Source organism: Gavialis gangeticus, unplaced genomic scaffold, assembly GCF_001723915.1.
Source record: "Gavialis gangeticus isolate Ggan-Ray unplaced genomic scaffold, GavGan_comp1, whole genome shotgun sequence".
Lineage (NCBI taxonomy): Eukaryota > Metazoa > Chordata > Crocodylia > Gavialidae > Gavialis > Gavialis gangeticus.
Window position 1 is genome coordinate 16,426,996 of NW_017728992.1, and position 18,581 is coordinate 16,445,576.

Below are 18,581 nucleotides of genomic sequence, written 5' to 3' on the forward strand. Positions count from 1 at the left end.
GGGGGTGCACTGCCATGCTCAGGGGGTGCACGTGCACCCCCTACATGTTGCCCCTGAGGCTGGAATAAACTAATGAACTCCACAGCAGGATAGTACTATTCTGCTGCTGAGCTTTTTACTCCATGGCAGTGCACATGTAGATGCTTGCATAGCTGGCTGGTGCATGAGGATGCTTCAGTGCAGGGGCCTGCCTGCTGGTTAGCCTTGCACTGGAGCACCCTTGTGCCCTAGCCAGCCACTCCACAACACTTTGAGCTGAAGGGAGCAGCCCCAGGTTGGCAGACTGAGCCCCCAGATCCCTGTCAGCTGGGGCTGCTCTGACTTGGGTTAACATGCTGCGGTCCTGGGTGCACTCTGTAGCATCTTGTGTAGATGCACCCCTTAAGTACTAACATTGCATGGTGGCTGATGCCATCCTTGAAAGGATCTCAAGGCGCCCTCATTCAGAATCAGTGCTTTAGAGAATTTAGCTAGGAACCTCAAAACTCTAACAACTTAGTGAACACTGGTAAACAGACTTTTTTGTTTTTTATTTTTGAGGGGAGAAGTGAGGAGAGAATAAGACTTAAGCCTTGTCCAAAATAAGGTGAATTTTCACATAGATAGTAAAAGTAGAGAATGTTGGGCAATCTTATCTCCAGACATTACTAATATTGTCACAATACACTACAATATTGTCACTTATGCTGGCTTATACACATGCCTGACACCTGTTCCAATGGGTTCTAATTAGAGCACATCAGAGCAGATTCAGTGTCACATGTATTCAGTGTCCCTACATTTCAAACTGGCAGCAGGGGTGCTTTAACTAAAGCTTGTCAAACAAGTTAAAATGCCCCTATTGCCGTTTTGAAGCACAGAGTGCTGAATACATGAAACACTATGGGTGTTTTAATTAGAGCAGTGCCTGAGAGCTGCTCTAATTAACACCCCCTGCCTCCCCACCCCAAAGCACATGTAAAGGCATCTTATATGCCTAATCAAATGTCCCTGGCCAACTATGTGGAAGCACTAGGGCCTCTCAAATTCTTACAGCTGGCTTTATTATTTTTCTTATTAATGTTATTATGAACATGAAGAAAATGTATTTTTTCCTAATCTCTTTCTACCAAAGCTTTGCAAAACAATTCTGCCCATATCAGACACCCAATGTGGAAAACTTTAGCCCAGACAGTTCAAGTGTACCAAAGTTAAGAGCAAAAAAACCCCAAAAAACCCAAAAAGTTCTTGTAGTCGAAAAGTATTAGAACTGGCTAAAGTTTATGTTTATAATATATGTACCTATATATGTATGCATGAATTGAAATTGTTGGCCACTGGTATAGTGGTTGCCAGGTTCTCTGTGCTAGTGCGCAAAAGTATTTTCATTCCCACCAATTGTAATAATTCGCAACACCCAGCACATTTATTCCTTCTACTACTAATCCACCCCAGGTGAGGGTTGGAGGGTTAGGAAAAATGCAATTTACCACCTGAGCTTTCTCTCTCGCACACGAAAGGGTTTTATTTGCAGGAAGATCAAAAACCTAATTGCTGACAACACTGCTGGAGTGAGAAGACAGTTGGGCCTCTTATTTTGTCCATAGGAACCAGATTTCCATTCTTGGAAGGCCTTCTGACATTTGAGGAAGCATTAAACCTAGGACTCAGTACATAGCTTCAGCCAAGTAGAGCTCAGTTGAGGATCCTTGACACCGTGAGTTACTATTTTAGGCTCCATATACCCCAAAATTGTTCTAACATCAGGAGAATTTCCCTGTTTCCCATGTGGCCTGCTGTAAGACTGCTTCAGGTTGCTAGATGTGTGCAAAGCAGCTTTACTGGGACCATGGATGTGACTCTTGCCTTCTGACTTCACAGTTGTGTTTCTCCTCAAGCATAGTTCATAGGGGGTATGGGTAGCCTGAAAGGAAAGATGGTTGTGAGGCCAACAGACTAGCTGAAAGAAGTGAAGAAGAGGGGCAGAGAAACAGGATAGTCTCTGATCACCAAAATCCTGAGCAATTAGCTCAAGTTTTTAGGATTTCATCTGATAGCACTATGAATTATTTCAAATATTATTTCCCATCCTAGATGCAAGGAAGTGTTGATACCATAGGAATACTAAATTCTTCACTGATAAAACTAGTGCAAACACACACAGAGCGGAAAGTTTACTCTGATCTAAGCTCATCTCTCAGAGACCCTTTCAAGTGAATTGTGCAAGCCAGGGAGCTGAAGCAAACAACCTCCAGCTGTCTCCAGAAGCTAAAAGTGGTTTTCCCTGGAGCCTTTCCCTCCTCAGACCTTGAATCTGATAATATTAGTTAACTCATTACAAGTCACTAGTTCATAATTAGCTAAAATCTTTCCATTTTACCTCTCACCTAAGCACATTAAGATAAATACTTTTAAAAGGGAGAACATCTGTAAGAAACAGGAGTAACCATGTCCTTGTGGGATTGTGGCTTGGCACCTAGTTGCTTTTTTATGAAAATCAGAAATTAGTTTCAATAAACTTGAAGTTTCTGCAAAGCTACCCTCTTCATTTGTATATGACATTAATGATAATGAGGTTATTTAAAAAATAGCAACAGCAATATTACTATATTAGCAATAGCAAAATGATTATAAAATTAACTCTATTAACAGATAACACATTCTTTTCCATTATCTGATTTATTTTCCAAGTGGTGCTGGATTATTTGTTGAGCAATGTAAACTCTTGCAAGGGTAGAAAAGTGGACAAGCTATTCTTAGCAGAGATTACAGTAGATTTAGATTACAGTAGATTAGGTAGGGATTTTTTGCAGAGATGATATGTAGGCTAAATTTTTCAGTTATTTACATCAGTTCAGCAACACAGGCATGTAGTGCTTTAGGGCCTAACAAAGGTTAGAACCTGCCCCATTCATTTTATTGAGGCTGGGAGTTGTATATTACTTTTTGTAAAGTCTGAAAACTATCGCATGTTTTTACGCAATGGAATGAAACCTGCATTAAACTCCAGTCTGAGTTCTTAGAGCTCTTGGGCTAGGTATGCATATTCAAAAAGCCTGAGGTGGAATCAGTGCAAGTTACACGGTTTTCTGTAAGCATTGTAGTTTAGATTGGTGGCAAACAGAATGCACATTTGGCCCTTGGTGGGGCAGAGGGGGCAAATCTTAGACTAGATTTCACCATTTTTAAACCAGTCTAAGTGTGCCAAACTTCTCTTCTGCTATGGGTATAGACTTGTTTTCATCATCCCTACTGGTAAAAGTGTAATGTTTCTACCTGGCATTTTTTGCAGTAGAGGTGACATTTTTTTGTGATTTTCTTATTCAGGCAGAGGAATGGATAACATCATTAAGCTTAACTGTTGGAAACAACATTCTGCTTTAGGCTACTATGTTCCTGTGCAGAATCACAATGTTTTACACCTTGCTGCTTCAGCCCTTCCTGAAATATGCTCTTTTGCACTTGTCTGATTACTTTCATTGGCAAACTCAGCATCTTCCTGCTGACTTCTATATTTTGATTCAAACAAAAATTTACTAGTTCAACCTCTTGATTCTTTTTGTCAGTTTTTCAACGGTGTGTGTGTGACGTGTATGTGTGTGTGCATCCATGCGTGTCCACTCTAACACCCCCCCCCATTACCTTAAATTCTCTTGTATAAGTGTTATCAAAATATATGTGCCTGACAGATTTCTGAAGTGCACAAACAACCTTTCTTCCGGGACTGATGATCTGGATAATTACTGCATCATTCTCTGCTGACCTAATCAGTGAAACCGATTATAAATATGATTTTAAGCAAATGGCAAATGTTTTTCTTACTAGCATAGAGAGAGAGTTATCTGTGTTAGTCTCAAGTTGGGCACAAGACACGGAAGAGTGACACTGTACGGGAGACTTTATTTATAGCATCTGAAGAACTAGGCTGTTGCCTACGAAAGCTGATGCTTCTCTAAACCAGTTACAGTGCCATGTTGTTCTGCCTTCTATCTTACTAGTGTATATAGAGTTTATAAGATTTCATTCAGTTTGTGCGTTTTGGGTAATATCAGATACTGATGCTCAGTACTAAATTATTTTAAATTGCTGTTATGCAAATTTGGAAGTTTGCTTTTTACTTTTGAGTGGCTCCTGACTTATACAGTTTTAACGAGAACAATATTTGCCGTGTATCAAATAATTCTTGGGCAATTTCTTTTGAAATGAACAGAATCACTTGGATGCTTTTGCTTTGTATTATGGTCATTTAAGATAAAAAAAGACATAAATTTTAATGCTTCTCATAACATTGAAAATTTAATATGTGACACCATTATTTGCTAAATTAACAAGGATGAGATTTAACATAAGTTGCATGCTATTAGTATTCTTATTATTTCTATTTTAAATTTCTGTTGCTTATAAATGCTGTTGGATTTGCATACTTTTATAAATGCTTTTCCTATAATTCTATCTGAAATATACACTGTTTAAGTTCATCATTGTTTAATTCAGTAAAATTACCTATTTGCTTAATTACAGCTACCATAAAACGGTCACACAAGCTTAGCAGTCTAGGCTCAAATGCCTTTTGCTAGTGTTTTACTAAGATGCCTCCAGCAACCTAATGGTATTTTATTCTTCTGCCAAACACCTTATTTGTCCCAAGCAAATAGTGAAATGCTAAATTAATTTACTTTCATTTTTGCCATCTTGGAGAAAAAAATTAATGTCTGAAGAGACTTTCTGGAAAGCTAAAATCATTTTACGGCTTCTCTCTTTTGCTTTGTTGTTCACCTTGGGTTCATAATTGATCCTGTGGTATTTCTTGCAATTTCTTCATTTTCTATAATTATGTGATGCACAAGTAATATTGCCTATATAATTGTTAACATAAAATCTAATGTATATAATATTCCCCCAACGTAAAAATCCTTTATTATAATCTACTAAACTAGGTACACTGTTCCATACTGCTGAACAGTTTTGAATGTACTTTTATACAAGCAGTATTCTCCCAGTCTCAAGTGAAATAAAGCCCACCTAAAATAGGTAAATATTATGTTTTCTAAGCCTATTATATATTAGTATCAATATGCATGTATTTAAATTATATGTTTAAATTATCTTAGTGTTAGTGCCTGTATCTCCATGTATGTTTGTGTCCATGGCATGTGCAGGCCCATGGCATTCTGATTACTCTTTCTTAATCTACCCCAGTGTTCTCCCTGCACCTTGTCCATCCTTTGCATTTGCCCTATACTGCTTTCATTCTGGGCTCCTTGGTCCCCCTATCTATTCTCTACTAACCTCTGAATTAGGCTAGTATTCCTTTATGTCAATACCTATGTTGTATTCCCTTATTCTCTTATGTCAGTACTTATGCTCCCTATTCCTGATACCCCGCTATGCCTTCCAACAACTTTGTTTCCCTCTTCCTTTCGTTTTTGGTATCCCATTGCTAAGCTGTCTGTCTCCTGCTTCCCCTAGGATCATCATTAGGAAACATCTGTTGCCTCCCAATACTATCTTTCCTCTAGTAAGAGGAAGAGAGTAGCTATCTTCCAAGTACTGTCTTCAGAGCTGTTGGGAAAGGACTCCTCCTCCCTCTTCCTGTGAGGATAGGACAGCCAGAGGGAGAGAAATCAAGCTCCTCACTGGCTCCCTCCCCTACCTAAATCTGGCACAGCTTATTAGTGGTCTCCTTTACTCATTGGTGGTCAGACAGCAGCACTGATAGTTTCCACCTCCAGTGGCTACTGCCTACTAAGACTACCTCCTGTGGTCACAGGAATGCTTTTGGGATTGGAACTAGCCTTAACTTCCTTAACTCTGCAGGCTGGGGAGTGTTTGTGAAGAGCCACTCTAATAGTATATGCCTAAACATTGAGGAGGGTTGTGATTACAGGTGTTTTTCTTATTTGTTTTCACCTGAGACAGAGGCCTGAACGGGCAGAGATATAAGCAAGCTGTGTTCTTGTCTCTGTGGATGCTTCCTTGAGCTCAGTGTAAATGTAGTGTTAATGAGGCAGCAAGGGAAAGCTCTGCGTCTGTTGTATAGAAAACAAGATGGGGTCAGACTCCATAGCTACCTACCAGGAACCTTTTGCTAGGACCACAGCCTGTTTTAATTGCTTTCTAATGACTTCTTGGGCAGAATTGTATGTTATTGTGGATTAGGATAGGCAGCCCTATCTTTTTGCCTTATTAATAGCCCCAAGAAATGGTTTGCTGGGCAGCAATTTTGTGTCAGTTATATTTCTCATTGGCACTATTAAAACAGTTTTAAGCTGATCATGACATCTGTTAGCCATATTCATTGTTTTAAATGTTAAAACAGCCTTTCAAGATGCTGTGGTCTCTCATGACTAATGCTGCTGACTTCTGTAAAATTTTAATTAGTGATTTGCTGAGTGTCCTAGACAGTTTTTGCATCTTCTCTTCTACTTCTGACTCTGGCCTTAGGCTTTTTGCTGAAGGCTGCAATAGGCTACAATGATTTTGATGGATCAGACTAAGTCACCTTGAGACCACAAAGTACATGGACTTCCAACTTCTGTCCCTGGTCTAGGTGTTAAATGACGTTAACAGTAAAGCCACCTATTTAATGTTTCTGAAGCTCAGGGATTACTCCCCTAAATGTTTTTCTGAATTTTTATTAAGGACATATCTTCAGCTACTGAAAATGAGCATATTTCAAATGTATTTAGTAAAGTTATGCCATTTACACCAAGGATACTTTGAAGAAAGTTTGCAGTTAAACTCACTTCTCTGCAATGTAAAAGTCAAAATTGAATGAAAGATGTACTGTCTACTGTTTTTATTTGGTCTTATGAGGTTTAGCCTTTGAGTTAAACCTGTAATATCTTTCTCAATGTGTATCTGAACTCAGTTAATCTAAACCTGGAAGTTCATCAGCAAACTCCTTGCAGGTGACAGGAGAGATGTATTGCATCTGGAGCCCCGCTTTAGAACCTGCTGCAGTTTCCAGTGAAGTCAGACTTGCCATTGATTTTAATGCACATGTGGTAGTACATGGGTCCTGTTCTGCCCGCCAAAGAAACTTTTCTTAGAAGGTGTTAAAAAGAAGAGGAAAGTCTCAAAATGCAGTAAGGCAGTAACCTTCCCAAAAATATAAGGGTAAAGTTGTCTCCAAGTGGAGATTTTTTTTCTGAGATGCCCTGAAGTATTTTGTTATTCTGCTGTACAGTTGAAACTTTAAATACAGAGTGAATCAGTAAAAGGTTTACCCATTGAAAAGAACTACACTGTTAAAAATACCATGAAATTAAGAGTGATACATAGCTGTTTCTTCTGAAAATAAAACAACTCACTTCCTAATTTCTAAGCTTTTGTACATTTATTTTGCAATGTCATTAATGTTTAATTTTTTTTCCACTCAGTCAGATTGTATTTCTTTTATGTAGAGGTTTGGAGTTGTGAGATTTAATTCCTGAGCATTCAATGAGAAGTAATTATTAAAGGAATATAGTAATGTTAAGGGCAAAGAGAGCAATAATTTTTAAGTTAGCCTGGACAGCCTCACTAGGAGGAAAACTGCCTTTTGGTAAGTATTACCTGAAGTTGTATGAAGATAAGGATGTGTTTATCTAACAGGATCCCCTACCCAGTTTCAAATGAATGCTTTGAAGTATTGCACATTAACTCAAAGGAAATTGAAAAATACTTTATCAAGAAATACCAAGCTTTGTTAAAGATTGGGTGGAAGGACGAATTGTGTAGAAAATAAATCAGAATAACAATTTTATTCAAAGGTGTAATTGGGAAATTTTATGGTCTATGTATGATCAAAGAGATTACACATTGTATCTGTATCTTAATGAAGCTGTTTGTTACCTGAACAGAAAGGAGTGCCCAGAATGTAAAGGGAAGAGGAAACTGAAACACCCACTGATGATTTGAGCTAGCAACCTTGTTGTAATGGAAATACCATGTCAAGGAAGCTGTATTTTTATCACCCAGTAGGGTCTGTGTTGAGAGTAGTCCAAGGGGGGTGGGGGGGGAGACTGCTTTAGTAATAGCATTTTAGAAACATGGACATATCTGCTTGGATTGGATTATGGTTAGTTGGAGACTGGGTAAATTTTAAGACCAGATGTGATCTGATGATTGCTCAGATACAGGTTTCCATTAGGACACACAGCAAGAGAATTGTATAACATACATCACCCTACAGCTAACCTTAGGAAGTCCTGTGTCTGAGAAACACTTCTGAGATGCACCTGCTAGCCTGCTTTCTTCTTGGTGGATTCAGTGGGACAGGCCTTCAACATGTGTAATTGTCAAAACATCACTAAATTAACTTGAATTATGTGAATTTATACCAGCTGAAGATGTGACCTACCATATTTGGTTGACTATAAGATGATCCTGAATATAAGCTGACCACCCCCAATAATTAGATTCTGTATATAGACAATGTATACATTTGTTAAAATTTTCAAGCAATAGAATGCAATTATTGGATATTTGCCTTGAATATGCCCCTCTATCACTAGATGATCTGGTAGCCCTCATGTCCTCTGCTCCCCTGCCAACTTCTTCCACCCTCCTTACTGTCAAACCCTGCTCTCCCTGAACATATAGAAGAGAGGAGCAAAATTTGCATATAGGCACATTACTACAGGTACCCATAGATTTAGTTCATTTAGAATTGAGGCATTTTTTTCTTTTTGAAAATGCTACATGCTTTTTGCACAGGTACTCCACAAACACACTTTTAAGCAGCACTTTTGTATTTATACATGATCAGTCCAAAACCAAAAGGCTCAAGATTTACTATATAATTCAGTGGTCTGGGCCCCAAAGGAGTTAACAGTGTTTCAAGCCATGCTGACCCCACAGCTCAGCACTGTTCAGTATGTGTTGTACTCCAGATACACCCCCCCCACACACACACACAAAGGATCCACATGCTAATGAGTGCCCCCACACTCATGACAAGAAATGGGTGTTCTTGCCACGAGTCCTGGGATCTCCAAAAATGTATATGCAGATGAGGTGCAGGGCAACATGGTCCAGCTCCACCTCATGGAGGTGTGACCACACTAATCACATATGACAGGCTGAGAGAGGGGGTGATTGAGGGATGCTGGATGAACTGTTTGGGACCCCACTTGGTGACCTTTGCCAGACATTTAAGGCAAGTAAACAAACAGCAATGACTGGAAATGGGAAAGAAAGGTGCAGCTCAGCTGTGGGAGTGAAAAGAATATAAAAATGTATTCCATGTAGTGATCACCTGACTTGAAAAAGAGTTGGTGTTGAGGGAGACTGCATGCAATAGACACTAGCATATATTTTATTCAGTTGAGCTACACTAACCTATCCTCAGTGTTGGCTGCATTTACTCAACTGCAGAGTTGAGTTCTGTTACTGAGCACATGCTGTTTTTTGGCAGCAGTTTAATGATAGACAATGTATTTAACGTAGTTTCCTTGTATGCAGTTATAAGATGAAGAGTTTTTTTCCCCATGGTGACTGGGGGGAAAACCTTATATTTGAATAGATTCAGTATTGTTTTTTTAGTAAAAAAATAAAAAATAAAAAGATTAGAGATGGTCTCTATAGACCTTTACAAGCTAATTTGGACCAATAGCTATGAAAAATGTATAACTTCAGAGATTTGTAATTCATGAAAAGCATCTATAGATCAGGTGGTGTCCCTGCTACTGGTTTCACTTTGTTCAAAGAAAGAAAATACACATTAATGGTCAGTACAGGCTTCCCTTGCTTTATGCTGTACGTGTGTTCCTGGAAAACAGTGCATAACTCAAATTTGCATAAAGGGAACCCACTTTACAATGTAACAAATAAGGATACGTTCCAAGACCTCGACTATACTGACCCCCAGACCCATTTCTACCACTTTTACAAGACATTTTTGGTATTCACCAACAGCAGACAGTACACACAAGCACAGGGTGGTGATGAATGTTACCATGATGGGAATGGCGACTACAGAAACGCATGTCGCAGACAACAAGTGAGGAGCACAGATCCACATAGGCTATATTTTGTTGTATGTCACTTCCACAATGCGCTGCACAAAGCAGCTGACTGTGGGTTTCCACCACACCAATCGCATAATAGTGAATTTACCTTGCATATAACAAATTTTTGGTATAAAAAGTGTCATCACATAAGAGTGAATTCACACATACAGAACCTGTATAAAATGAGGGAAACCTGTATTTACTTCACTCCATTACTCTGCTTGCCCTGTCCCTAAAGGATTGTAGCCCAAGGGATTACTATAAGGGCATTTTCCTTGGGCTTTTTGACCATTAACCAGCTGGAGTTAAGGGAGACCCTGCTAATGTTGACAACCCTCAGATTATGTAGGGACCAGACAGGAGTCAAGTGGAACTATGCTGACCCTTTGAACAGAAAAAAAAAATTATGAGGTTTGTGTTTGCCATGCTGTTGGGTTCATTTTTTAAAATCCAGTTAGCTTCGATTTTTCTAATAATTTGGTGGTCATAAATTATTTAACAAGTCTCCTCTGGTACTTTCTATCCAGGCAAAATGGACCAGAGAAGTGAGCACTATTTGTTGCCATCCTGTTGTTGTTGAGATGTTAGATTTTTCTGAGATCACAGCCAGCACTCCTAAGTACTTATAATGGTAGTGGGAGAAGCCACTGAACTTCACTAAGCCCTTTTGGTTGTAGGGCATGGTATCAGAGTGATTAAGGCAGCTTGTTATGGCATTGGAGATGTGGCCTTTTTCTGGAGGTGTGGTGGTGCCAAGGATGACCCCCGGCTGATGCACCAGTAAATAAAATCCTGCCTGTTCAAGTTGGGAAAGAAAAAACTGACCACATCATGCCCTTGGATGCCACTGACTGAAGAAACTGGCACACGTTAACCATGCACTTCCCATTAGTCACTAGGCTCAGAAGAACCTTTGACCTTACACCCTCCAAACCTCCTTTCTCTTATTTTGCATTCAGCGGGGTAGTGTGAATGCATTCATAGTGGGCTATAAAAGTAATCCTGAAAAAATGAGACTTTAAAAAAATTTTAATGGGCAAGTGAAATGTTTTGGATTAAGTCCATTGGTTCCATTTAATCAATGGCAAGACTATTTTTATATTTCATGGGAGCAGTTTTTCCTTGCTTTTGAGTGAAACAATGCTGAGGTCAAATTTGGTTGGTCAGGTGCAATTCCTACCTCATTCCTCCTGGAGATTTCACATAACTTTCAGTTGTCCTCAAAAACATTCAGTTGGGACTTTTTAAAGCAATCTATTTATTTATAGTAGGATAAAAGTTAGTTGCAAAATGATATTTTAAATATTTCAAATTAGCCACAGGTATTATGAACTTAAAACTACCCACTGGACAAAAACATTCTTTTTAAATGGCCAAATGAAATATTGCTCCATGTTCTTGGAACTTGTGGTGTTCAGCCTGCTGTGTAATAACAGCTGCTAACTTACTATGATTTGGATACAAAATATTTATATGGTTGCATATAGCTGGAGCATATTTATAAAATAATCATTTGCCCAATGGCATGATGCATTGTCTACTACCATGTGAGAATATCATGTACATCCCATCACATTGTAGTAACTATAAAGACAGAGAGGGTAGTGTGCAATAGACACGTTAAATCTGACTTTCCTGAATTAAAGTCAAAACCTTACAATTTTCTTAGCCCACTAGTCAATCTTTTAATATTAGTCTTTGTGGTTGCAGAAATGTCTCTGAATTTCTGTTGTCTTCTGATTGCTGAATAATTGAAAAGTGTGCTTATGAGCTAGCTACACTAGAAAAAATATTGCCTACAACCTGAGGAAGGGCACTTGAGGCCCAAAAACATGTCTGACAATCTCCCAACTAAACAATTGGTCCAATAAAAGAAACCACAAAAAGCCTTGCTTCTCTTGCCTATCTGTTTGTAAATGGTAGGTAAGGGAGCACTATGGGTTACATTTTCCATGTCATTTAGGGTTGTTTGAGATCATTTAGTATTTTTAGAATATATATTATCAGCAGTTGTGGGTTTTTTAAAAATTAAGCCATTTAAATTAAAAGAATAACAACCCAAATGTAATCCACCAACTCTTCAAATAGACTTAACGTTGACATTTGTCATTTATGTCAGTAATGCATGTTACACACAACAATACCTTTAGAGGAAGAGTGAACAACTATTTAGACCCATGCGCTACATAGGGGGTTTTGTTGGGCTGTCATGGGCTGTGTCAGCTCTGTCCCTTGTACAACGAGTCACCAAAACTCCTATGTTGGATGGGGGACATGGGCACATGGGGAGCAATGTTCGGGAGCAGGATGGGTGGGTGAAGCCAGGATCACAGGGCAGGGTCGCGGGGCAGTGACAATGGGAGGCCAGGAGCAGGCCCAAGCCATGATCTGCTGCCCGCGTGCCCGTGATTGGCATGGGCTCTGCAGGCAGGGGTATTCAGGGAATGGATCATGGCTCTGCCCCAGCCCTGTGATGTCACTGCCTCAAGATCCCAGCCCTGGATGCAGCTCCCTGCCTGGCCGCATGTTGTATCCCAGTCCAGGGCCAAGAGCTGTGTGGGTAGGGCACGTGGCCAGGCAGAGAGCTGCATATGGGGTTGGGATCATGGGGTGGTAACAGTGTGGGGCCAGGCTGGGATGGAGACACTATCCACTCCCCGGACTCTCCTACCCGGGTGCCTGTTGCAGGCAGTGGATCACGACTTGGCCACGGCCCCACACTGTCACCACCCCAAGATCTTGGGGTCTTCCCAGCCCCATCTGCCTGTTTTGCTCCCAGATGCTGCTCTTCGCTGGCTCACACCCCGTCCCAGCTGCCCAACTGCATGCCCTGCCTGCACGGATCCTGCCCCCAGTGGTGGGTGCTGGGCAGATGGGCCTGAGTCCAGCAGCAGCAGCTGTAGGGAGCCACCACTGCTGTGGCTGCTGAGAAATGGAGTGTGGCTGCTGTGCCACCTCAGCCCCATTGCACACCCAGGGGCAGCAGAACTTGCTGTATGTACCACAGCCTGGGCTGCCCCCACACCTGGGCTGGGCGGGGTCAAAGTACCCATTATGGGTCAGGTAAGATTGCTCCATGGGCTGGATCCGGCTCACAGGCCATATTTTGCCCACTGTTGCTTTTAAAGGAATGCCTCTCAACATTTTTAGAAGCAAAATACTATTGATAAACTTGATATAACCTTTGATAGACTCAAGGCACTCCTCAAAAATGCCAGTTCATAGTTTCCACTTGTTTTCTGACTACAGAAAAATAGCCAACCCTGCTTTGCAAAAAGTGCAGAAAGATCAGAACAGGTCAGAATGTTTTTGACACACTGGGTTTCTATTTGAAATCTCTGGGTTTGCCTTGTTAGTACTGCTAAGGGTACAGACATGATTCACATTGTAAGGCACCCTGCATCGTCCTTGAAAGGATCTTAGGGTGCTTAGGATTCTTCTAAATCACTTCTTTAGAAGAATGTGCCTACAGTACATTCTTTCACTGCTGGCTTTTGGAGGACACAGTTATACTCTCATCAGTTCTCCGCCCCCCGCAGTGTTATGCACTCTTGGGACATGCTGCAGAGAGCACTCCTTGTAGTATGAGTAGCTCTAGGATTTCTGTGGCCCTAAAAATGTTGGCCTGAATAAGACCTCCAGATGTAACAACATATACCAAACTTTGTAGAAACTCAGAACGCCTAATCCAAATTGCCTTATTGTACTGGCTCTACACTTATATATTGTGCAACTTATGCTGTTTCATCAATACAGTATTTCATTGATGCCTTGCTCTGAGTTTGCTTATTCTTAACTACCTACTATTTTATTATTTGCAGAATGGCCTTATTGTTGCCTGCTACCAAGGTTTTGTGGATATTGTAATAGCCTTAGCACAGTGCCCTCATCTTGATGTAAACTGGCAAGACAATGAAGGGAACACAGCTCTAATAACAGCTGCACAAGCAGGTAATATTTTCTTTTTGTATCACCTTTGTATACTCTGTTAAAAAGCAGCATGTTTGTTGTGGCATTACTTCTGAAATAAAGTACTTCTAGGGTTGTTGTTTTTTTACAAGTCAAGGACTGTATAAAATAATTCCGGTAAATCCATTCCAAAGGAAAGCTCTCATAAAAATTTTACTAGTTCATTGCAAACAACATTTGAGTGGGATATACAAGGGCAAACCATTAGTTGATTCTTAATAAAGGGTTTTAATAATTTAATTTAAAAATAAATAACAAATTTAAAATCCTGCATTTTTTTCTGCCTTTTCCTTTCCATTACAAACAGCTGATCATGCTACTGCTAACAGAGTATACTAGCAATTGTACACAGGGATGGTGTGTTCAGAGCTATAGCTTTCTCACATATTGTACCGTACCTTGAGGGGCCCTCAGTAGTTGCTGACTATGGGAAAATAAAGAACTATCTGATAGCTCAAAGTATTTTGTTGCAAATATATTATTCAGCCATTCCCAATTAAGAATCAGAAATATATTTAGACGAGCACAATCCCACACCCTCTACAAATCCATGGCTGAGCCTGTGTGCATATTTACGATCTACTATCAGTACATTTTTATTATAACTGAAGGCTGCTGTAGTGTTGAACTGTAAGTAGACACAAAGTGCCCATAGAAACAAAGTGCCTGAAACACGAGATTCACGAGAGATGAAAAAGGTCTGTATGCACTGGCCAAATGTTGGCTCTTCCTTTGTGTGTAGTGTGCAGCTGAAAATAGCTCCCCTACCCCACCAGGCTTTGGACTGCAGTTATCTAGCCAGATCCTCCAGCCTAATCCTCAAAGGCAGTTATGACATAAGTAAGTAGCTGCCAAACCTTCTCCCCATCCCGCATACAGAATCCATGGCACACTTGTGGCAGTAGGCGTGTTGGAAGAGGTATAGGGAAGTAGCACTCCTCCCCAAAATGCCAGCCTAGAAATGAGATATTCTATATTCAGCTACTCCCCACTGAATGGCATCCAGGGAGATCCCATGCCTCAAACTTTGTTGCTAGATATGAAAAGCTGTCAACCAAAGGCTGAAGACTGGGTCAAAAATTCCTCCCATTCCCAACACCTGGATGAGGGGAAAAAACATTTATCAGTACCCTTTTCCCTGACATCATGTTAGGTGGGCTTGTTTTTTTGTTTGGCTGAGGGGTTTTTGTTTTGTTTTGTTTTGTTTTGGGGGGGTTACACCACATGATAAAAGACTATTCCAGCTCTTCTCTTCCTTATGACAGTAGCTGCACTAGGGCTACTGCACCCCAGAGCAAAAAGCAATTTTCCCAGCTCTAGCAGTAAAGAAGGAGCCAGAATCTCTGCATATGGCTACAGGGAGCAGACATGAGCCTAAAGCATGGCTGACTGTCAGTAAATAGGATTCCACCACACTGAAAGTGTCTGCCTGATGATAACTAATTCTGGGACATAAATAAGGAGAACCTGTATTTACTATTGATAAATTGCAAATCTGAGATCCAAAGTGATGAAAACAGTAATAATTAACAGCAAACAGATCAGGTTATATTACATTATATTTTGTTTATATTTAATGTACAACATTGTACAGGTGCTCCAAATCAAATCCCTCTTAAATGTTTACTGCTGTTTTAAAAACCACTGATGTGGGCTAACAATCATTTTTCAGGCCTTAATTATGACAACATTTGTTTGGCAGCTAAACAGAAATCTATAGGTTTCTTTTTTTTATGTAGCAATGAAAATTAATTTGCCCTTTGTTGCTAATAAGTGTCTGGCTTTGCCTGAATTACACTTACAAAGGAGATTATGGACTACATTGTATTAAAGAAGTCACTAGGTGTTAATAATTCTTTCTTGTAGAATGTTTTAATCCTTTTAGAATCATTTTATTTTTAGCAAGCTAATGATGGCTGTAGCTTTCCAATAATAGTTAGGAGAGCTCAGACGCTCTGTAACCTGCTTTGTTTTTATCTGTTCCAATACCCGTTTGACCCATAAAAGTTAAGGCTAGTTCTCTCTGACCTTTATACTTCATTATAATGAGCTCAGAATTAATCCACAGTGCTGACATTGGCTTGACACTGTCCATCAGTATTTGATATTGATCCCAAAAGCAGTTGAGAATGACTAGTCAGCAGAGGCTTATGCAAACTCCAAAGAACTTGGCTGTTATTTTCCCCATTTTAATCCTTACCTACAGTGTCAACAGCAGTTATTCATTTTCAGAAAATACTGCCGGAGCATTAATACAGATTGTCATGTGATCAGCACTGCAACTGGTAGAGGTGCTGCTTAATTATTGCTGAATTGTGAACAGTAACCTAGAACAATCTCCTTTTGGCAACTGAAAACAAAGATTCTGCATGGAACATAAGACTGGAAAGGACTACCTAGGTCATCAAGTCCAGTCCCTTGTGCTTGCAGGCAACCATGTAATAGATACTTAGTCCAAAACAGTCCACAAGAACATCCCCTCTGACCTTTCCTACACATCACAGCCCAAAGGCACTGGCCAATAGCAATTTAGGATCTTTAAAGACAAAAAAAAAAAAGCAAGGCCTTCAAAAAATGACAGTGTGCCACAGGGAGAAAGTAAGAGAGACCATGATGCCACCAGTGTCTTGGGCAGTTGCCAAGATAGGGAATTTGTTAGGTAATATATGGCTAGATGATCCTAGGAAGTGAACCCTGCCCTGTATTCAGAGAAAAGCAAGCAGACAAACAAATAGACAACCCCATCACCAAACCAAATAAAAGCATTTATCGCCAGTCTGGCCTGGGAAATTTCCTTCCTGAACCCAAATCTGGCAATCAGTTCAATCCTGCTGAGGTTAGTAAAACTCACCAGCCAGGCATGCCAGACATGTCAGTACCAGTAAGAGCATCAGTGTACCCCAGCAAACCTCCCATCTCCATGGGCAAATCTAGGATTATGAAAAGAGGGGTGCAGATGGTGTGGTGCATCATCACATAAAACAATGAACATTTTTCTCTGGGTAAAAAGAAACTAGAGGCTTCATTAATATGCTAGGGGTTGAGGGCTATATTATTCAGTTCAAGATCAAAGCAAAAATAAATATGACTTTATTGGAATGTGAATTCATTTTCTCTATTATATAAAATGTATGACAGCACAACCAGCTAGGCAAAAAGTAATCCAAAGATGATGTTTCCTCAGTCCTGTTGCCATTAGAATTAAATGTACATATCTTTCAGATAAATAAAACAAAATCTGGCCTCCTTGAGATTCTTGATAGTACATCCAATGCTTCATTGAAATTATTTCTATACCTCACTTAATGTTTATCTGTTATTGTTTCCACACCTGAAATAATATTTTTAGCTAAAGTAAAAAAAAAAAGTCTGCGTGGCTGTGAAATAGGAGCTGCACAAGGAGGAACAGATAACAAACAGCAGAATTACAGAAAAAAAGGTTGCTTGATTTGTGGATTGTTAAAAAAAGGAAAGAGCATTGTTATCACCTGTTGAATGAAGAGTTTAGAAGGAATTAGGTAGATTATAATAACCCTTGAAGCCAAGTAAATCCCTCACTGCTGCCTGAATAAAAATGCTGCTGTCACTGTGAGGCAGTTGGTTTTAAACTTTGGATGCACCAAGAGTCCAAGGGGAGGCGGGGATGGGTGCTACTGCATCGCTGCGCTCTCCCAACCCTTCCAGATCCAACCCTGCCCATCTCTCATTTCTGGCTTATGTTCAAAGTGTACATGAGGCTGCTGATTGAGATTGTGTGAAGATATGGACTAAGGTGCCATCACTAGGCTGATGGTACCCAGATCTATTTTTCCTTCTCTTCTGACTGAGTCTCCAGAGTCTCTCTCTTTCCTTTCCCAGTCTCCAGAGTCTCTGTCCTTTTCCTGGCTGCATTTCGGGATTGGATGTGGGTGAACCAATTGAAACTGAATCTAGGCAAGCCAGAGGTGATGCTCATGGGCAAACTGCTTGAATTGAGGGGGATTGGGACACCTGATAGTGATGGAGGTCAACCTCCTCTTGTTACTCAGATTCACAGCATTGGAATATTCCTGGATCCTATTTTGCACCTAGATCTTCAGATGGCAGCAGGGGCTAGGAGTGCCTTTCACCAACTTCAGCTAGTGAGAAGGCTGCAGTCTTCTTTCAGATTCATATCTGGCCACGATCATCTGTGGCTTCATAACTTTAAGTCTTGTCTATTGAAATGTCTTCTGTGTAGGTCTGGAAGCTGCAGCAGGTGCAGGATGCAGTGACCCACTTTCTGACAGGGATGGCAGAGAGTCAGTGGTGGAGCTACTTGGAGTGCAACCCTTGGTCCGAGTGCAGCCCTGGCCAGTGGTTCTCCTTTGCCTCCCACCGCTGGGCTTACCTCCATGGGGCTGCAGAGCTGCTTGGAGCACAGCCTTGGTGAGCACAGCCTGGTGGCTGGAGACTCCTCAGCCCCATGGAACTGAGTCTGGCCATGGAAGGCAGTGGAGAGCCAGTGGTGGAGCCACTTGGAGTGCACTCTCCCGAGCGCAGCCCTGGACAGTGGCTCTCCCCTGCCTCCTGCCACTGGGCTGAGCTCCGGGGGGCTGGTGGAGCACAGCCCTTGCTCTTTCCCATCTCCTGCCACTGGATTACACTCTGCATGGCTCC

General features: G+C 40.7%; 1 protein-coding gene across 1 annotated transcript in view; it reads left to right on the top strand.

Moving 5' to 3' along the window:
* The window catches only part of ANKRD33B (ankyrin repeat domain 33B), a 105,120-nt gene that overhangs the window by 42,160 nt on the left and 44,379 nt on the right, over positions 1 to 18,581 (top strand). Inside the window, exon 2 of the mRNA XM_019521108.1 lies at positions 13,796 to 13,925. Within this exon, the coding sequence (XP_019376653.1) occupies positions 13,796 to 13,925 (130 nt within the window). The remainder of the gene's footprint in view (positions 1 to 13,795; positions 13,926 to 18,581) is intronic.